This window comes from Nansenia antarctica (assembly GCF_963989245.1).
Source record: "Nansenia antarctica genome assembly, chromosome: 9".
Classification (NCBI taxonomy): Eukaryota; Metazoa; Chordata; class Actinopteri; order Argentiniformes; family Microstomatidae; genus Nansenia; species Nansenia antarctica.
The window spans coordinates 14,322,397-14,344,896 of record NC_137679.1 but is presented as its reverse complement, the minus strand read 5'-3'; the positions used below and the strand labels follow the sequence as shown (position 1 = coordinate 14,344,896).

At 45.7% G+C, this 22,500-nt stretch overlaps 2 protein-coding genes across 2 annotated transcripts in view; one reads left to right on the top strand and one right to left on the bottom strand.

Annotated features, from left to right (window-relative positions):
• The window catches only part of psme3ip1 (proteasome activator subunit 3 interacting protein 1), a gene marked incomplete at its 3' end in the record, with an annotated part of 31,364 nt that extends 21,975 nt beyond the window's left edge, over nucleotides 1-9,389 (top strand). Inside the window, 4 exon segments of the mRNA XM_080539515.1 lie at nucleotides 695-823; nucleotides 7,021-7,097; nucleotides 7,455-7,652; nucleotides 9,385-9,389. Of these exon segments, the coding sequence (XP_080395641.1) occupies nucleotides 695-823; nucleotides 7,021-7,097; nucleotides 7,455-7,652; nucleotides 9,385-9,389 (409 nt within the window).
• Nucleotides 9,390-13,148: 3,759 nt separating this feature from the next.
• The window catches only part of cpne2 (copine II), a gene marked incomplete at both ends in the record, with an annotated part of 17,385 nt that continues 8,033 nt past the window's right edge, over nucleotides 13,149-22,500 (bottom strand). Inside the window, 6 exon segments of the mRNA XM_080539063.1 lie at nucleotides 13,149-13,256; nucleotides 13,879-14,115; nucleotides 16,265-16,398; nucleotides 16,601-16,652; nucleotides 18,015-18,069; nucleotides 19,750-19,883. Of these exon segments, the coding sequence (XP_080395189.1) occupies nucleotides 13,149-13,256; nucleotides 13,879-14,115; nucleotides 16,265-16,398; nucleotides 16,601-16,652; nucleotides 18,015-18,069; nucleotides 19,750-19,883 (720 nt within the window).

Below are 22,500 nucleotides of genomic sequence, written 5' to 3'. Positions count from 1 at the left end.
AGAGAGAGAGATATAGAGATGGTGTGTGTGTGTGAGAGAGAGAGAGAGATATAGAGATGGTGTGAGTGTGTGTGAGAGAGAGAGATATAGAGATGGTGTGAGTGTGTGTGAGAGAGAGAGAGATATAGAGATGGTGTGTGTGTGTGTGAGAGAGAGAGATATAGAGATGGTGTGAGTGTGAGAGAGAGAGAGAGATATAGAGATGGTGTGAGTGTGTGTGAGAGAGAGAGATATAGAGATGGTGTGAGTGTGTGAGAGAGAGAGATATAGAGATGGTGTGAGTGTGTGTGTGAGAGAGAGAGAGATATAGAGATGGTGTGAGTGTGTGTGAGAGAGAGAGATATAGAGATGGTGTGAGTGTGAGAGAGAGAGATATAGAGATGGTGTGAGTGTGTGTGAGAGAGAGAGATATAGAGATGGTGTGAGTGTGAGAGAGAGAGAGAGAGAGATATAGAGATGGTGTGAGTGTGTGTGAGAGAGAGATATAGAGATGGTGTGAGTGTGAGAGAGAGAGAGAGAGAGAGAGAAAGATATAGAGATGGTGTGAGAGTGTGTGTCTCCAACATGGTGAGGGTGTGTGTTGCTCTCTTTAACCCTGCCTCCAACATGGTGAGGGTGTGTGTGTTCCTCTCCTTAACCCCGCCTCCCAACATGGTGAGGGTTTGCGTTCCTCTCCTTAACCCCGCCTCCACAGCGCTCTGAAGAAGCTGGCGTCCAGCGAGAGGAAGGAGCCTGAGAGGAAGGCGGGGCCTAAGCCTGGCGAGCACAGGACCAGTCACCTGTCCCAGGCACACCTGCTGGCCGGGGCCGTGAAGAGACGCAGGTAAGACACGCCCCCTCCGGAGGACACGCCCACCACACCAGTGGGACCAGACTAGGGGTGGGACGATTAGAAAATGTCATGTCACGATTATCGTGGGCAAAATAATCGCGAGAATTTAAAAAATAAATAAAATACTTTTTTTTTTTTTTTATGCCAATAAAACACACTGTAATCACTTTAACTTAGATTTTGTTGTATTTTTAGGACATTTTAAGTCAGTAATTCAAATTCAGATTCTAGTGGCACATATCTATGGCCATAATCCGGGTGCTTAATGTGGTATATGAGGTCAAAATCCTAAGTATGACAAAAATGGCTCAAATAGCCCCAGCCCTCTAAGGGTTAAGAAAGAGCAATTCCTTTTCGGCCAATCAGCACCTTTCATTAACGTACCCAAGGAAGTTTAAAGAACGCACTCCCAGTGTTGCCAACTTCCAGAGCCCCTTGGCGACTTAATTAGTCAAAAGCGACCAGCGACAAATCTAACTTCCTTTTCTGGTCATTTGGGGAATTACTGTAAAGCATCTAACATATCCCGTATTCCACGGTTCACGTTACAACCGAGCTCAGGAGAGACGAGTAGGGATGCAGTCTATGGCGAGCGAGGGTTGCCGTCTCCTCTCTCTCTCAACACTCACTCCCGCGGCCAGTCTGATAGCAGCCGCGGGGAGCGTGCCGTTGTGCGCGCGGCTCATGTGAGGAATTGCAATTATATTACAGTAACAGTCGCTAACTTGACTGCAAAAGTAATGTAGACTAGGCTGAAAAATAGCGCCAGACATTTGTTAAACACAGTTTATTCATAACATACGATTATGACGATTATTCAAATAATTAAAATTCTCCACGATTAAGTTATCGCGGGTGTTTTTATCGCGATTAACGCTAAAAACGATAATCGTCCCATCCCTAGACCAGACGAGGGATGTGCACCGCTCAGAATGTTCATGGTCGACTAATCAGTGGGTGGTATGGTCGATTAATCAGTGGGTGGTATGGTCGACTAATCAGTGGGTGGTATGGTCGATTACTCAGTGGGTGGTATGGTCGACTAATCAGTGGGTGGTATGGTCGACTAATCAGTGGGTGGTATGGTCGACTAATCAGTGGGTGGTATGGTCGACTAATCAGTGGGTAGTATGGTCGACTAATCAGTGGGTGGTATGGTCGATTAATCAGTGGGTGGTATGGTCGATTAATCAGTGGATGGTATGGTCGATTAATCAGTGGGTGGTATGAACGATTAATCGATTTTTCGATGTGTGCCGACATTCACAAAGACAGCCATGGATCATCGGCAAGAAATCACTTAATATCTTAAACGCAAAAAAAAAAAAAAACTTTAACAGTGAAAAATCTAATTTATTCTGATATTAATCCTCATGAATTTCTTCTTCTGAATACTTAAATTTGGCTAACAACAATAATGCAGAAAAGAGGCATGTCGCTAATACCCTGCGCACCCATTAGAGCGGTGCGCGCATTTTGTATAGGCTAGCTGTCCAGCCATTTCCAATTACAATGTTGACCTTTGGTCTAGCTATAACCTACCAAAATCAAAACGGACAAATACACAAAAAAATGAATAAAGCCCTGGTAATAGCTACTCGGGTCATTTTTGGCTAAAGCATTGCGAACGGACTCTGAGCAGCGGCATATTTTTAGCCACCATGTCGGCCATAAGGGCAGTGGTGTTTAAGCTCTTCTGTCACCCTTCTGTCACACGCCATGGTCCCTCCTTCGTTTACGACAGCATGGTTGACGTGGAGCCATGGTAAGACAGCATGGTTGACGTGGAGCCATGGTGAGATAGCATGGTTGACGTGGAGCCATGGTGAGATAGCATGGTCAGTGTTTCCTCCAGGAATTTTTACATTAGTGGCGGAGAGCCCTGTCCGCGCGCATGAGATGGCATGGTCAGTGTTTCCTCCAGGAATTTTTACATTAGTGGCGGAGAGCCCTGTTCGCGTGCACGCGCATGAAACGCGCACGCGCGCTCAAAACAACGACCCAATTTCAACCAAAACTAGAGGGAGCATGGCAAAAAAAAGAATATACAGAATATAAACTTGTGATACCGGTTTCCATCCATCAGCTCTGAAGGTTTACGTTACTCACGGATCCAATGTCCTTCCAAACGAGCAGTCTGGCTCCGTCTCAAACACAACAGGAAAAGTATGTCCAACTTGGCGAAAGTTCTTCAACTTGCGACAGTTTTTCAACTAGTTGTGATGGCTATCATGTCTATCAAAATTATCAAATTAGCCATCGTCCTGGCATGCTTGGGTGTTGGTTTCAACGCTCCTGTTGTTTGTCCTTCCTCCGTTTGCAACAAGAAACTCTGGACCTTTTCATGAATTAAAGTGGTCTTAAAATCCAAAGTCCAAATAAAAGTAACAAACGAAAGTAATATATGTTGGTGTACATACCACAGCGCACAGTAGCTGCTGCTTGTTCTCCCGCTGTAGTTGTAGCTGGTGGTGGTGGTACCCCGCCATAAACGTTGTTAGCTGATCCACCAACTAGCTCCTTTGCTCCTGCCAGCCATGCAGTTTCGGATCGCTCATAGCCACTGCTAGCTTCAGCAATGTTTGAAGTGTCTGGGACATATTTTTTCTTGAAAAATCCATCCATCTGTCGCTGTTTTCGTTTAATTTTTCGAAGTTATTTAACGTGATATCTTATTTGTGCACCTAGCTAGCTAGATCAGCTTTTTGTATCTTTTAGATGGTTCACATTTAGACCAATCAGGAGTAGCCCTTGTGTCACGTCGTCAACTGAATGTTTAATGTCATTAATCTGATTTTGGATCAGCGGTTAGAGAGAGATGGGCGTGGATTTAGGTGCACTTTTAGTCAACATCCATTATAGCGCTGATCTAGGATCAGATATATTTTAATCAGCTAAAATGTTCAGAGGTGGATCTTTTTTTTTTTTTTTTTTGTGGACTGAATCAATTAGTGGCGGAGGAAATTCATTCGTGGCGGCCCGCCACCAATAAATGCATATAGAGGAAACACTGATGGTTGACGTGGAGCCATGGTGAGATAGCATGGTTGATGTGGAGCCATGGTGAGATAGCATGGTTGACGTGGAGCCATGGTGAGATAGCATGGTTGATGTGGAGCCATGGTGAGATAGCATGGTTGACGTGGAGCCATGGTGAGATAGCATGGTTGATGTGGAGCCATGGTGAGATAGCATGGTTGACGTGGAGCCATGGTAAGATAGCATGGTTGACGTGGAGCCATGGTGAGATCATTGTGTTCTACATATCTCACACTGGACATGATTGTCTTTTTTCTTGAAGTGTGCCCAGGCATAGCTTTTGCGGGACTTAGGAACATCGTTAGTCTATTCCAACAGCACTCTGTAAACTAACTAACTTACACAACGCACAGTTGAATGACGTCAGACTCTCGTCCCGTTCCACACTAGTAATAATAAGTAATAATAATTACTAACTATGTTTGCTTAGAAATGTGCTTATTTGTATAGCACATTTCATACAACAGGGGCAATTCAAAGTGCTTTACATACAGCATTTAAAAAGATAAGAGGAGAGGAGGAGATCAAGAGGAGAATAGTAAACAGATATAATTAAATTAAAGTAAAATGATATGTATATATATATATATAGATAAACATTTAATAAGATAATGAATAAGATAATAGAAATGAATAAAAAGACATGGATGGAAGTGTTAGTGTTTTTATTTTTTAAATTTATTTTATTTTCTTTAACCTTTATTTATACAGGTAAGAAACACATTGAGCCCCAAGGGCTCATTTTCAAGTGTGACCTGTTCACAGGCATACAACATCCACCACAAACAAATACAATACAAAACCTGGCCTACATAGTCTAAAAACTAAACTAAAAACTACATTGTCTAAAACTAAAACTAGTCTAAAATAGTCTAAGATAAACTAAACTTTCCGTCAGTATAGACTAAAACTAAACTAAAACTACACAGTCTAAAACAAAAACTAGTCTAAAACAGTCTAAGATCATCTAAAACTAAGCTAAAACTACAAAAACCTAAAACTAGACAGCTAAAGATCTAGGGACAGGGAGGGGTCAGTAATGGGCAAAAGGGAGGGTCAACTTAATAGCAAGAACAAATCATGGACTCGCACTGTATGCCTCTCAGCAAGAGCTTGAAACTGGAGAGAGGGATCAGCTGAGACAGTTTCAGACTCTGCTGTAATGAATTCCAAGAGGAAGGGGCTGCAAATGAGAACGCCCTTTTGCCTTTCATGGTCCGGACCAAGGGGATGGAGTATGTGATGATGTCCTGTGTGCGAAGGCCGTAGACGGATTGCTTGCGTGACAGATGGTTAGAAAGGTAGGAAGGGAGCAGACCAAAGATGGATTTGTAAATGAAAATATACCAGTGAAGGGTTCGGCGGATAGAGAGAGATGACCAGTTAACCAGAGAGTATAGCACACAGTGATGTATAAGGGGTTTACAGCCTGTAATGAATCTTAACGCGCCATGGTAAACTGCATCCAGATGTTGAAGAGAGGTAGCAGAGGCATTCATGTACAAGACATCACCGTAGTCCAAGAGATGCAGAAAGGTGGCAGCAACCAGACGTTTTCTTGCAGCAGCTGAGAAACAATACTTGTTTCTAAAGAAAAAGCTTAGCTTCAATTTTAGTTTCTTTAGAAGGTTGTCTATATGCAATTGAAAAGAGAGGCTGTCGTCCAGTTGAATGCCACATGTTTGATCATAACTGTTGCAAAGCATGAAGGTTTTTAGCTTAGATTTAAATATTTTTAGGGACTTTGTTCCAGGAGCACGCAGCAGAGTGACTAAAAGCTGCTGCACCGTGTTTTGTTTTCACTCTTGGAATGTGTTTATACTTAGCAGCGTTTTGGATGAGCTGCAGCTCATGAACTGCTCCTTTAGATAGGCCTGTTAGTAGACCATTACATTAATCAAGTCTACTTGAAACAAATGCATGGATGAGGGTTTTCAAGGTCTTGTTGGAACATGAAACCTCTCATTCTTGTTATGTTTTTCAGGTGATAGTAGGCTGATTTAGTTATCGAGTTTATGTGGTTGTTGAAGTTTAGATCGGAGTCTAGAATTACACCAAGATTTCTGACCTATTTTTTTGTTTGAAGAGAGAGAGAATCAAGTTTTGCACTGACTTTCGATCTTTTGTCAGGTGCAGTGAATACAATTATCTCTGTTTTGTCCTTGTTTATTGTTCATTGCAATTACAGACATTGTCGATGGGACTATAGTCGTTTGGTGAGAGGGCTATGTAGATTTGAGAGTTGTCCGCATAGTTGTGGTAGGCAATTTAGTTATTTTTTATGATGCGTCCCAATGGAAGCATGTAGAGATTTAATAGAAGGGGGCCAATGATTGATCCTTGGGGAACCCCACATGTCATTTTAATTTTGTTGGACACAAAATAAAAAGAAATTTTCTTCATTAACTCTTTGACTGCCAGCCATGTTCAGAGCGGAGAGCTCCACACTGCCAGACTTTTGGGGCATTTTCGCTGAACTTTGAAGACCCACCAAATATTGACTTTTCGGACTACATAAACATTGAACATATCTACCAAAACTTTAGACTCTCTTCTTTCATCAGAAAAAGAAAGTTTGTTTCTAGCCTCTTTGAGTGTTTAGAAATCGGCCGTAGAACATAGGGTGGTTTCAGCAAAAACACCAGATTTTGACCAATAGACAGAGAAAACGAGCTTTTTCTGCAGAACGTTTTTTTTTTTTTTTTTTTTTCTGCACTTTTTCTGTATCATCCGACTCTGAACTGTTTGAAGAGTCGCGCAATGGCCGCGCTGCTCCGCGATGCTCCGCAATGCTCCGCGCCGTGTTTGGCACATACCCTGATCCGTTTCGCCATTTCTACAACCCACAGCAAGCCACTTCCTTCTCCAGGCTTTTATCGAACTACTGCCCCCATCTGGGACCGAAATACATTACACCCAAGTCTGAAATTCACTCGCTAGGTGTAGAACATGTCAATAACGCGATCCCCGCGAAAAAAAAAAAAAATTCTATAAGACGCCAATTGGCGTCTTTGGCAGTCAACGTTACTATTCTATAAGACGCCAATTGGCGTCTTTGGCAGTCAATGAGTTAAGAAGATTTCTAACCTCCCCTCCTCCTCTCTCCTCTCCTCCCCTCTCCTCCCACCCCCTCTCCTCTCCTCCTCCAGCTCCTCCCAGTCTTCAGACACCAGTAAGAAACAGAAGGTGGAGTCCACCATGGCAACAGGAACCAGAACACATACAGGTGGGCTGGGACCGACACACACACACACACACACACACACACACACACACTTTGATTGCAGCGTAAGGAAATGACATCATAACACAGCACATTTAGCCAAACATCGTGATTTCCTGCGATCAAAGATGTGGGTGTTTAAATGAATCTCTGAGACCGAGGCTGTCGGAGACAGACAGACAGACAGACAGACAGACAGACAGACAGACAGGTAACTCCATGGACATTGGCCAAACGTGATCTTTTGACATCAAGATGAAACCATGAATGTTCTTCTGATGTGTGCGTGCGTGCGTGCGTGTGTGTGTGTGTGCGCATGTGTGTGTGTCCAGGAGAACTAACAGTGTGTTGTGTCCCCAGAGCAGGAGTCCGGAGGAGGGGGAGTGGGGGGGGGAGGAGGAGGAGGAGGAGGAGGAGGGGCCAGGGGTGAGAAGGGCGTTGCCGTGGGGACCGTGCACCTGCCCTCGGCGGCGGTGTGTGTGGGCATCCTGCCAGGCCTCGGGGCCTACTCCACCTACTCTGGCAGCTCTGACTCTGAGTCCAGCACTGACAGTGAAGGTACACACACACACACACACACACACACTGTGTGTGTGTCAGAGGTGGGAGTAAGTCACACATGTGCAAGTCTTAACCTTCAAGTCCCAAGTTACTGTGGTGAGAGTCAAGTCGAGTCATTGCCAGTGTTTCCTCCAGGAATTTTTACATTAGTGGCGGAGAGCCCTGTCCGCGATTTTTTCCCGCGTACACGCGCATGAAACGCGCACGCGCGCTCAAAACAACGACCTAATTTCAACCAAAACTAGAGGGAGGATGGCATTTAAAAAAATATATATATACAGAATATAAACTTGTGATACCGGTTTCCATCCATCAGCTCTGAAGGTTTACGTTACTCACGGATCCAATGTCCTTCCAAACGAGCAGTCTTGGCTCCGTCTCAAACACAACAGGAAAAGTATGTCCAACTTGGCGAAAGTTTCCGAGTTCTTCAACTTGCGACAGTTTTTCAACTAGATGTGATGGCTATCATGTCTATCATGTCTGTCAAAATTATCAAATGAGCCATCGTCCTGGCATGATTGGGTGTTGGTTTCAACGCACCTGTTCCTGCCAGCCATGCAGTTTCGGATCGCTCATAGCCACTGCTAGCTTCAGCAATGTTTGAAGTGTCTGGGACATCTTTTTTCTTGTACTACCGGTGACTTTTAGCCCGTTATTTGCGAGGAGAAAACACAGGCGCCCGAGCATTTCAGCAGGTAAGACTGCTGAGCAGGGATGGTTGAGTCTGCACGGTTCTCATGCCGGTTCACATTTAGACCAATCAGGAGTAGCCCTTGTGTCACGTCGTCAACTGAATGTTTAATGTCATTCATCTGATTTTGGATCAGCGGTTAGAGAGAGATGGGCGTGGATTTAGGTGCACTTTTAGTCAACATCTATTATAGCGCTGATCTAGGATCAGATATATTTTAATCAGCTAAAATGTTCAGAGGTGGATTTATTTTATTTTTTTTTTATTTTTTTTGTGGACTGAATCAATTAGTGGCGGAGGAAATTCATTCGTGGCGGCCCGCCACCAATAAATGCATATAGAGGAAACACTGATTGCTCAGGTCAAGTAAGTCACAATAAGTCATTGAGTGATCTCCACCAGTTTCTACATTTAAATCAGTTAAGAGACAGTGGTCAATCAATGGCAATCAATAACAAGCCTCCTAAATGAACAACAAGAATAGTGTATAACCCTGGACATGATGCCCCTACTGGTGTCTGCAGCGTCCAGTAGGTTGCCAGGTAACAGGTTACGCTCATTGCACTATAAATCACCCAATCATGTTTAAAAAACAAAACATAACTTCTCAATATCTAGGAAAATGCAAATATTTAATAATAAAAAAGTCAAGTCCTTTCCAGTCATCTGTCAAGTCAAGTATTTTATTAATGTTAGTCAAGTAAGTCTCAAGCCCTCACATTTGTGACTCGAGTCCCCCATCTCTGACACACACACACACACACACACACACACACATACACACAGACATACACACAGACACGCTTTCTCGTTCTCTCTCTCTCTAGTTATAGCTCAGTATCACTCAAACATGACCCTTCCTTCCCCCTGCCTTTCCTTTCTCCTCCTCCCCCCTCCTGCCTCCCCCTTCCCCCCCCCCCCCCCTGCCTCCCCCTTTCTCCCCTTCCTCCCCTGTCCTCCCCCCTTCCTCTCCCTGCCTCCCCCTGCCTCCCCTTGCCTCCCCTTTCTCCTCCTTCCTCCCCCTGCCTCCCACAGTGTAACAGCAGCTGAGCCTGAGGACGGCCCTCTCCCCGCGGCTGCGTCTATGGTATTGGCCGAGGGGACAGTGATTGACAGCTGTGGATCACGGATGAGCCAATCACATTCAAACCTTTGCTTTTCCATCCTGAGAGCCAGGCTGAGGCCCTGGCCTCCACACACTAGGAATGTGGTGTGTGTGTGTGTGTGTGTGTGTGTGTGTGTTAGTTTGTGTTTGTGTGTGTGTGTGTGTGTGTTTGTGCGTGTGTGTGCGTGTGTGTGTGTGTGTGTTTGTCCGTGCGTGCGTGTGTGTGTGTGTGTGTGTGTGTGTGCGTGCGCGTGCGTGTTCGTGTTTTTGTGTGTGTGTGTGTGTTTGTCCGTGCGTGTGCGTGCGTGTGTGTGTTTGTGTGTTCATGTTTCTTCGATTGAGGGAAAAAAACAAACAAAAAAAACAATGCTGTTTTTTTTATGGACTGTCTCCATGGAAACCAGTGGTTGTTGGCTGGAAGGTCTCCATGGAAACCAGTGGTTGATGGCTGGGAGGTCGAGGAAGATATGAAAATAATAAAGAGCTTTCTCTCTCGCTGGTCTCTGTGTGTGTGTGTGTGTGTGTGTGTGTGTGTGTGTGTGTGTGTGTGTGTGTGTGTGTGTTAGGGGTGCAACGGTTCTCGTTTTTTTTACGGACGGTACGGTTTGCGTTCCACGGCTCAATTCACTAGTGAACCGTGACGGTTTTCGTTTTTTTTTTTTTTTTTACCTTTATTTTACCAGGAAGTCACATTGAGATTAAAACCTCTTTTACAAGAGAGACCTGGCCAAGACAGGGTCAAAATAGTAGCTTAAAAAAACAGTTCAGATAACAACACAGGACATAAGACAGTGGCAACAATACAATAGACAAACAATGGTAGGGGTATTTACAAGGTGATTAAAACATTGAGAAGTCTAACCAAAGCAGGTACAGCGAGCGGTGACCACATCCTTTAATCTACGCTTGAAGATACTTATGGAAATAAGGGCCTCTAATTTAAAAGTAGTCTGTAGGTCATTCCAAGACCAAGGGCCATAATAAGACAAGCTTGCCCTTCCAACATTGTTCATGATAAGTGGCACCTTGTATTGTAGCCATCTACGAGACCTGAGACCCGAGCCACTCGGTATAGGGATGAACTTCAGGCCCAGATAATTCGGTAAGAAGCCAGAGATGATTTTAAACACAAGAGTGTACCAGTGTTGGAGCCTTCTGACAGAAAGAGATGGCCATCCAACCAGACTATACAGTGTACAGTGATGGGTCCTGAAGGCACTATTGGTGATGTATCTTAGAACCGAATGATACAGGGGGTCTAGCTTGGATAAAGTGGACAGAGAAGCAAACCTATATACTGTATCACCATAATCCAATTGTGAAAGGAAAAGGGCGGAGACAAGACGTTTTCTGGAAGCCAAGGAAAAGCAAGATTTAAATCTATACAGGAAGCCCACTGTACGCTTAAGCTTTATGGCGAGAAGATCAATTTGGCCGCGTTCGTAAATTAGCTCTGAGAGCGCCGGAGCGTCCACGTGAATGCCTCGAACGAGGCCTTTGGTCAGAGGTCGAGTTGGTCTGGAACGCAGTTGTACATCTTTACTGCCTAATTGGCTGCCTAATATCCAATCACAGGGAAGAAACAAAAACACTGTTAGAGAAAAAAAAGGTGAAGATGGCGACCGGATTAGAACACATGGCGGACCCAGTTGAGAGGCAACAGTTTGAGGAAGCCCCGGATTCCTACAAGTCTGCGGTGTGGGGGGAATACGACAATAAGGGGGAAAAAACAGTGGACAGAAACATTACTGTCTGCAAGCTCTGCTTAAAGCGTGTGCCATATGCTAATGGATGCACCTCTAACATGAAACAGCATATTCACCGCTACCACTCAACGATAACACTGACTGGGAGCAGGAAAGCCAGTCAGGTAGCGTCAGTGAGCAGACAGCAGTCTCGAAAGTGTTTATTTTTGGGGGGAAATTTGAAAGTCTTTTTTGTTTATATACATTATATAAACATTATATACATTACATATACATGTGTATGTTAAAGTTCCATATGTATAAGCAAATATAAAGTAAAGTACTGTTTGTAAATAAATAGTAGCATTTGTTTCTGAACCGAACCGTACCGAAAACCGTGACCCAAAATACCGAACCGTACCGAACCGTGGGCCAACTGAACCGTTGCACCCCTAGTGTGTGTGTATGCATGTGCGTGTGTGTGTGGAGTGTGTGGTTTGTGTGGGTGTGTTGTTCATACCAATGTTGGTAGTAATAATAAGTGAATTGAAAGCAGAGATATTGTATTTATTTCCAATGACTGAGAATCTAAAGATGTAGAAAAGAAAAAAAGGGTAAATTGTAAATTTTATTCAGTTAAATAGTTATAGTTAAATTCGATAGTTAGATAGTTTAATTAAATAGTTAAATTAAATAGTTTTATAGATAAATTAGATAGTTAAATTAAATAGTTAAATACTAAAGTTACATAGCTAAGTTAGATAGTCAAATAGTTAAATTAGATAGTTATGTTAAATAGTTAGATAGTTAAGTTAAATAGTTCAGTTAGATAGTTACATTAAATAGTTAAATACTAAAGTTAAATAGCTAAGTTAGATAGTTAAATAGTTACATTAGATAGTTAGATAGTCAAATAGTTTAATTAAATAGTTAAGTTAGATAGTTACATTAAATAATTAAGTTAGATTGTTACATTAAATAAATAGTTAAGTTAGATAGTGAGGGTAAACAGAGTGATATACCGTAGTGGTTGAAAAGGGTTCAAGCCTGTGAGAGCGCCCCCTGGAGGTCACAGCTGGAGTCTTATCAGGACATGACTACACTCTGTCCCCCTCTCTCTTTCACTCTCTCTCTTCCTGTCTTTCACTGTCTCCCTCTCTCTGTCTTTCTTACTCTCCCTCTCTCTGTCTCTCTTTCACTCTCTCTTCCTGTCTTTCACTGTCTCCTCTCTCTCTCTTACTCTCCCTGTCTCTCTTTCACTCTGTCTCTCTCTTACTCTCTGTCTCTCCCTCTCTCCTTGTCTCTCTCTGTCTCTCTCTCACTCTCCCTCTCTCTCTCTCTCTTAGGCAGGACAAACAAAAATGAAGACCTCACACACACACCACAACATTTCTGTCAGTTTATTGACCTGAGTGGTGACGTTAATACAAGTTTATAAAATCATCAATAACAAACACCTTGACCGTACGACGTCACCTCACCAGACACGCTGGACCACGACACCCACGTACACCATGTACAGACCACACCATGTACACACCACCATGTACACACCATGTACATGTACACACCATGTACATGTACACACCACCATGTACACACCACCATGTACACACCACCATGTACATGTACACACCACCATGTACACCACAGCAGAAAAGGTACAGGAAAAACTCCTCAGAAACATGAAAACATTTTCATTTTTTCAAAACATACAAGAAAACATTGTATAAATGTACGTTCAAATACAGAGGAAAACATTGTATAAATGTACGTTCAAATACAGAAGGAAACATTGTAGAAATGTTAATAATTCAGATACAGAAATGTTTCAAAACTGCCTCTGTCGAGTTCTCGCTGCTTTTGGATTTTACGACTTTACAAAATCAGATAAATAAATACATATTTTAAAAAAAACGTTTCATGCGTGTTGTTGTTGTTGTTGTTGGTGTAAACAGTGAGTAGACATTTGCAACATGCAGGATGAACTGAGAGCCTCGGGCGCATGCTTACTCCAGCGCATGGTTGCTAGGCGACAGGTTGCGCTGCTTGAAGTACTCGGTGACCTGCTGGGGGAGTTCAGCCAGGACGGACTTCGCCAAAGTTTCCTTCGGTGCCTGAATACACACACATACACATACACACACATACACACACACACAGAGTACACACAGGGAGTACACACACAGAGTACGTACACACACACACACAGTAAAAGTTATTCTCCAGTACAGACTGCTGTCAGTTGACCGCTAGGACCGCTGTTGTCATGGCAGCAGCACCTGTGGGTCCTCCAGTAGAGGCCGGGGGTGGTAGAAATTAGAAGCCGGGCCCACACGTGTTCCAACCCAGTCCTCCGATGTCTACCTCCACCAGCCTCCCGTCTTCATCTGACAGGTTCTATAGACGGGTGGTGATGATGGAGGAGGTAAGCCATGTTTACAGACCATGTTTACACTGCCTCCCCCCCTCCCAGACATGTGACCAGACCAGACATGTGACCAGACCAGACATGTGACCAGATCAGTCATGTGACCAGATCAGTCATGTGACCAGACCAGACATGTGACCAGTCCAGACATGTGACCAGACCAGTCATGTGACCAGACCAGACATGTGACCAGACCAGACATGTGACCAGACCAGACATGTGACCAGACCAGTCATGTGACCAGACCAGACATGTGACCAGACCAGTCATGTGACCAGACCAGACATGTGACCACCAGACACACTCACATTCCTGAAGTCTCTGAAGGGGACAAACTGGACGATGTCCCTGATGGCCTCCTCCCCTCCGTGGGACCGCAGCACGCTGGCGTCCCCGTCCAGAAACTCCATGGCCAGGAAGTCAGCGTTGCCCACGCCCACGATGATGATGGACATGGGCAGCTTGGCAGCCTGCACGATGGCGTGGCGCGTCTCGTCCATGTCGCTGATCACGCCGTCCGTGATGATCAACAACGTGAAGTACTGCTGCAGGGGAGGAGGGGCGGGGAGGGGAGAGAGAGAGAGAGAGTGAAGTACTGCTGCAGGGGAAGGGAGTACACTTTACAAACGCTCACAAAACAAGCTGTGTTAGTTGACTAGCGAGTGTGTCATTGTCAACAACTCTGAAATGTATTTACATTTTTCTAAATAAAAGTCAGAACGTTAAATCAGATGCCAACATGCAGACCAACTGACCAGGTGTCACATATGTCCTGGCAGTCTGAGTCGCACCATGTGAGGACGCGTTTTTACTGAGCTCCTCGCCATAACTGATATTTCATATGGAAGCAGCTATATAAAGTTCTTATTATTCATAAACACTCATCAGCGAAGTCAAAACGGTGCACTAAGTTTCATATTTTTACGGTCAAAAAATGCCTGACACATGTGCTGGCTACTGGGCTAGCCAAGATGCTAATGATGCACCTGACCTGAGTCCTGGGCAGGATGCTATCCTCCAAGCCATCGTCGAGCTGAGGACTGAATTACTCACCAAATCTGAGGCACAATCTGCCGAAATTCTGAACCAGGTTGACCAGCTCAGAGTAGAGCTTAAACTTGCCAATGACAACGCTAACGCCAAAAGCGAAGCTCTGGACAAACGGGTGGTCGCCCTTGAGTCTGCAGCCGACAGCCACTCTTACTCGATCGTCGCTCTGGAGCGGGAACTCACAACTCAGAAGGCACGAAGTGAGGACCAGGAGGCGCCGTTGCAACCTACGCATTACCGGGGTAAAGGAGAGGTGAGAGGATGGAACGCGCCCAGCTGACTTTCTACCTCAGTGTCTGAAGGAGACACTTGACCTCGATAAGCTCCCTCTACTTGACCGAGCACACCGTACACTGTGGGTGAAACCAGGCGACAGTGACCCACCGAGAGCTTTTGTCATCAAATGCCACTATTTTCAGGAGAAGGAGGAGATTCTCAGAAAAGCCGGGCAGATGAAACAATTGACCACCGAGGACGGTGATAGGATCCGCATCCAACTGGATTACACTCGGGCAGGTGCCAACCCAGTCAACAAAGAGTCCAAAAGACGTCCTCAGGGAAGCCGGAATGTGGGTTCAGATGACGTCTTTCTAGGACGTCCAGATGACGTCTTTCTAGGACGTCCAGATGACGTCTTTAGTAGACAAAAAACAAAATGGAAAAAAGAAAATATACTTAGTATTCTGTCCTTCCTCTCAGGCCTTCTTCGATGGACTCCCACAGATAGACTCCCACAGATAGACTCCATTGTTTTATTGTCAGGAGACTTTGACTCCCACAGATAGACTCCCTTGTTGATTTTGTATTCTGTTGCTATTGCTATTATTGTTGATTGTTGATTTAGCTGATTTTGTATCCTGCTTTATTATATTATTGATTTTGTATTCTGCTGCAATGCCAATGTCGAAGAACCTGAAACTAAGAATGTTACTCTGTGTAGCTGTACATTGATAAAAGCGATTCTGATTCTGATTCTAATTCTGATTCTGTCAGGCGTCCATGGCTTCATTTACACAGCAGGTCGTAATGCCTAGTTCTAGTTTTGAACGCCTGCTTACATCTACTTTTTAAAATGACCCATATCCAATACCTGTGCTTACACTCATAACACTTGAAACAACCTGCATGCGTACATCGAAAATGAAAGTAAACAGACAGCCGGCACTTGCAATGGACGTAAACGAGACAGAAATCATAATCCCTTTTATACATATTATAATATAAAGCCATTGCTTTCAGAAGTATGTTTAGAGGTCTGCAAAATATTGCGCACATTTTAAGGCGGAGAAGAAAGAGCACTTGCCTGTTGAAGTGAGTGAAACTAACGTCAAACGTCTTCGAAATGCGAAGACCGTCATATTTTCAGTGACGTGCAAATCAGAATCGAGCATTATATGCGACCTGCCTGCTGAGACCGCAGTCGAAATGACACATATCCGATTCGTATCTGATTGAGGGCCGTATGAGATTGCGGCCTGGATCGACTCACGGCGGCGGTGTCTTGCTGCAGGGCCTGGGAGGCGAAGCGCGCCACGTGGTTGATGAACCACCCCCCCCCCCCACACACACACACACACACCCTACACACGCACACACACCCTACACACGCACACACACCCTACACACACACACACAGAGACTCACGGCGGCGGTGTCTTGCTGCAGGGCCTGGGAGGCGAAGCGCGCCACGTGGTTGATGATGGGAGAGAAGTTTGTGGGTCCGTAGAAACGCAGGTGAGGCAGGCAGGCGGAGTAGGCCTGGGCTATCCCCTCCACACCTACACACACACACACATACACACACACAGAACAGGCTTGGAGGAGAAGAGGGACGGAGGAGGAGAGGAGAGAGAGAGAAGAGGAGGAGGAAGGAGAGGAGAGGGAGGGAGGAAAGAGAGGGAGGAAAGGAGAGAGAGAGGGGAGAGGAGAGGAGGAGAGAGAGAGAGGAGAGGAGTAGGGAGGAGAGAGAGGGAGACTCACCGCAGCAGAAAGGGTTGGTGGGGTCAAAGTTAATGGCAAACTCATGGGACACCTGTAGAGTCAGGAGAAAGAATATACACATGTCAATCAATCAATCAGGCAATCAATCATCGCCTCTACCCCCCTGTACAGACCTCCTCATCCCCTCTACCCCCCTGTACAGACCTCCTCATCTCCTCTACCCCCCTGTACAGACCTCCTCATCCCCTCTACCCACCCTGTACAGACCTTCTCATCCCCTCTACCCACCCTGTACAGACCTCTTCATCCCCTCTACCCCCCTGTACAGACCTCTTCATCCCCTCTACCCCCCTGTACAGACCTCCTCATCCCCTCTACCCACCCTGTACAGACCTCCTCATCCCCTCTACCCCCCTGTACAGACCTCTTCATCCCCTCTACCCCTGTACAGACCTCTCCATCCCCTCTACCCCCCTGTACAGACCTCTCCATCCCCTCTACCCCCCTGTACAGACCTCCTCATCCCCTCTACCCCCCTGTACAGACCTCCTCATCCCCTCTTCCCCCCTGTACAGACCTCCTCATCCCCACTACCCCTGTACAGACCTCTCCATCCCCTCTACCCCCCTGTACAGACCTCTCCATCCCCTCTACCCCCCTGTACAGACCTCCTCATCCCCTCTACCCCCCTGTACAGACCTCCTCATCCCCTCTACCCCTGTACAGACCTCTCCATCCCCTCTACCCCCCTGTACAGACCTCTCCATCCCCTCTACCCCCCTGTACAGACCTCCTCATCCCCTCTACCCCCCTGTACAGACCTCCTCATCCCCTCTTCCCCCCTGTACAGACCTCCTCATCCCCACTACCCCTGTACAGACCTCTCCATCCCCTCTACCCCCCTGTACAGACCTCTCCATCCCCTCTACCCCCCTGTACAGACCTATCCATCCCCTCTACCCCCCTGTACAGACCTCCTCATCCCCTCTACCCCCCTGTACAGACCTCCTCATCCCCTCTTCCCCCCTGTACAGACCTCCTCATCCCCTCTACCCCCCTGTACAGACCTCCTCATCCCCTCTACCCCCCTGTAAAGACCTCCTCATCCCCTCTACCCCCCTGTACAGACCTCTTAATGCGTGTGTGCGTGTGTGTGTGTGTGTGTGCGGGTGTGTATTATGTGTGCATGCATGTGTGGGTGTATCATGTGTGTGTGTGTGTGTGTGTGTGTGTGTGTGTATTTGTGTGTGTGTTCTAGATGGTCCATTCTGCTTCTCTCTTCCATCAGCTTGCAGCCATGGCAACGCAGATGACAGTTGCGTAATCAGAAGAATATGCATGTATTAAACATCCTGCCAGCTAGACACACACACACACACACACACACCCACACCCACACCCACATACACATATAACACACACACACAGTTGAATAAATGCATAGAACCTTTACCTTCCAGTCAGGAGGGAGTTGAGCACCGAACCCCAACGCAGGAAACATCTTGTCACTGATGAACCAAGGAACCAAGGAGACAAGGAACCAAGGAGACAAGGAACCAAGGAGACAAGGAACCAAGGAGACAAGGAGACAAGGAGACAGGAGACAAGGAGACAAGGAACCAAGGAGACAAGGAGACAAGGAACCAAGGAGACAAGGATACAAGGAGACAAGGAACCAAGGAGACAAGGATACAAGGAGACAAGGAGACAGGAGACAAGACAGTAGACAAGGAGACAGGAGACAAGGAGACAGGAAACAAGGAGACAAGAAGACAGGAAACAAGGAACCAAGGAACCAAGGAGACAAGGAGACAAGGAACCAAGGAGACAAGGATACAAGGAGACAAGGAACCAAGGAAACAAGGAGACAGGAGACAAGGAGACAGGAAACAAGGAAACAAGGAGACAAGGAGACAGGAGACAAGGAACCAAGGAAACAAGGAGACAAGGAGACAGGAGACAAGGAGACAAGGAACCAAGGAGACAAGGATACAAGGAGACAAGGAACCAAGGAGACAAGGATACAAGGAGACAAGGAGACAGGAGACAAGGATACAAGGAGACAAGGAGACAAGGAGACAAGGATACAAGGAGACAAGGAGACAAGGAAACAGGAAACAAGGATACAAGGAGACAGGAAACAAGGATACAAGGAGACAGGAAACAAGGAAACAAGGAAACAATGAGACAAGGAAACAAGGAGACAGGAAACAAGGAAACAAGGAGACAAGGATACAAGGAAACAGGAAACAAGGATACAAGGAGACAGGAAACAAGGAGACAAGGAAACAAGGAAACAATGAGACAAGGAAACAGGAAACAAGGAGACAGGAAACAAGGAGACAAGAAGACAAGGAGACAGGAAACAAGGAGACAAGGAAACAAGGAGGCAAGGAGACAAGGAAACAGGAAACAAGGAGACAGGAGACAGGAAACAACGAAACAAGGAGACAGGAAACAAGGAGACAAGGAGACAGGAGACAAGGAGACATTGAAACAAGGAGACAGGAAAACATAGATTAGCTTCAGGCACTGTGTTTCAAGGCAAGGCAAGGCTAGTTTATTTGTATAGCACATTTCATACAACAGGGGCAATTCAAAGTGCTTTACATACATTATTAAGAAATACAGCAAGAGGACCATAGTAAGAAAAATAAAATTGACAATGAATAAAAGCAAATATAAGAAGTAAATAAATAAAACATTTAATAAGACAATAGTTGTGGCAGTGTGACTGAAAGCTGCTGCACCGTGTTTTGTTTTCACTCTTGGAATGATTAGCTGATTAGTCTCAGCTGACCTGAGGAGCCTTGCTGGAATATAGGGTGGGAGAAGATCTAATATGTATTTTGGTCCAAGGCCATTTTGTGATTTGTATGTAATTAGGAGTACTTTGAATTAAATTCTCTGAGAGACTGGTAGCCAGTGTAGGGATCTCAGGGTTGGTTTCACACTCAGACACGCGCACGCTCACGCTCACACCCACACACACTCACACTCACACTCACGCTCACGCTCACGCTCACGCTCACGCTCACACACACGCTCACACTCACACTCACACTCACGTTCACGCTCACGCTCAACCTCATGCTCACGCTCACACTCACCCCCCCACACACACACACACTCACACTCACACTCACGCACACACACACACACACACACACACACACACACACACTCACGTGTCGTAGTCCTGGATGATCTGTCCGACAGCCAAGATGGCCGCCAGGTATTCGTTGCTGCCCAGTGGGTTGATGTAGTGCAGGGAGGAGGGCTCTCGAGGGTTCCCATTGGACGCCGTGAAGTCTATACCCACCTATAGGAACACAGCAGACTTTAGTTTATAACATACTGAAAAACAGGCAGAGAGGCAGACAGACAGGCAGAGAGACAGACAGGCCGACAGTGAGAGAGACAGACAGAGAGAGAGACAGATAGGCCGAGAGGCAGACAGACAGGCAGAGAGGCAGACAGACAGGCAGAGACACAGACAGGCACACAGAGAGACCGATAGACAGAGACACACAGACAGACAGATAGACAGAGAGACAGACAGACAGCAGGCAGACAAGCAGACAGAGAGACAGATTGGCAGACAGACAGATAGACAGATCAGTCTAATAATAATCATTTAAAACATTTATAAAGCACTAATCTTGACAAAAACAGGTTAGGGCCCTTCCTCCAAGACTCTGATGCTGCTTTTATGATATTTGCTTTTTTGGTCTAACCATAACCCTAACCCTGGTCTAACCCTGGTCTAACCATAACCCTAACCCTGGTGTAACCCTGCCTTAACCCTGCCCTAACCATGGTCTAACCGTAACCCTAACCTAACCTAGCCCTGCCCTAACCCTGCCCTAACCCTGCCCTAACCCTAAGAGAGAGAGAGAGAGAGAGAGTGAGAGAGAGAAAGGGGGAGAGAGAAACAGAGAGAGAGAGAGAGAGAGAGAGACAGAGCTTACTATATTGTTGTTTTAGCAGTTGGTAAAAGAACATGATTCAAATAAATATATATGAGCAATAACATAGTGGGCTTGCTGCAGCAAGCACAATAAAAAACAACTTATTCCTTCTGAAGCTACAATACTGGGACCATTCGTGACTGGGCTACAGGCAGTCAAATACTAGGCCAACGTGTGTGTGTGTGTGTGTGTGTGTGTGTGTGTGTGTGTAAGACACAAATAAACTTGCATTTTATGCATTTCAAGTGGCATCTTTGTAATCATGACGACGTAGACATGTCTAAGAATGCATTTCACTATGTAGATTCCCAAGCATGTAGGCTATTGCCAGGTTTGTTATGTCCGATTCATTGCGCAGTTTGCAGAGACTGAAGAGACGCGCGATGCATTTTGGGGAAGTTGAGTATGAAAAGTATCCTCATGCCGCATACACATAAACTCTGGCTAAACTAGTATACATCCGATCTACGTCACACATAGTATGAATAGTACATTAGTATGCTATTTCGAAAACAGCCAGAGAGAGAGAGAGATAAAGAGAGAGAGAGAGAGAAGGAGAGGGAGGGATAGAGAGATTGGGGAGGCTGGGGGAGGTCAGGAGAGAGACACACACAGTGAGAGTCTTCAGTTGAGATGGTAAACCCTGTAGCTGCGTCTCATATAATCTCCTGCCTGTCATGGAGCTGTTATCTCTCTCTGTCTCTCTCTCTGTGTCTCTGTGTCTCTATCTCTCTCTCTCTGTCTCTGTCTCTGTTTCTGTTCTCTCTCTCTCTCTCTGTCTCTGTTATCTCTCTCTCTGTCTCTCTCTCACTCTCTGTCTCTCTGTCTCTCTCTCTCTGTTTCTGTTATCTCTCTCTCTGTGTCTCTGTGTCTCTGTATCTCTCTCTCTCTCTCTCTGTCTCTGTTATCTCTCTCTCTCTCTCTGTCTCTGTCTCTGTTATCTCTCTCTCTCTCTCTCTGTCTCTGTTATCTCTCTCTCTCTCTCTCCGTCTGTTATCTCTCTCTCTCTCTCTCTCTGTGTCTCTGTGTCTCTATCTCTATCTCTCTCTCTGTTTCTCTCTCTCTCTATCTATCTCTCTCTCTGTCTCTGTTTCTCTGTCTCACTCTCCTTCTCTCTGTCTGTCTCTCTCTCTCCTCTCTCTGTCTCTCTCCCTCCTTCTCTCTCTGTGTCTCTGATTCTAAATATCTCTCTCTCTGTCTCTCTCTGTCTCTTTCTCTTTGTATCTCTCTCTCTCTTTCTGTCTCTCTATCTCTCCCTCCCTCCCTCCCTCCCTCTCTCCCTCTCTCTCTGTCACTATGGCAACAACACAAATGTTCCCTTTGCTTTTAACGTCATCGTGTGACAATGAAAGCACAGAAGGCTGACAGACCAAGAGATGGGGGAGTAACAGGGGAGTAATGGGGGAGTAACGGGGAGTAACGGGGGAGTAATGAGGGAGTAACAGGGGAGTAATGGACGGAGTGACAAGGGAGTAACAGGGGAGTAACAGGGGAGTAACGGGGGAGTAACAGGGTAGTAACAGGAAAGTAATGGAGGGAGTAACAGGGGAGTAACAGGGGGAGTAACGGGGGAGTAACGAGTGAGTAACAGGGGGAGTAAAGGGGGAGTAACGAGGGAGTAACAGGGGGAGTAAAGGTGGAGTAACGAGTGAGTAACAGGGGGAGTAACGAGGGAGTAACAGGGGAGTAACAGGGGAGTAATGAGGGCAAGCAGTGATGACATCATACTCACACGGTGATGACATCATACTCACACAGTGATGACATGATGACATCATACTCACACAGTGATGACATGATGACATCATACTCACACAGTGATGACATCATACTCACAGTGATGACATCATACTCATGGTGATGACATCATTCTCACGGAGATTACATCATACTCACGGTGATGACATGATGACATCATACTCACACGGCGATGACATCATACTCACACAGTGATGACATCATACTCAC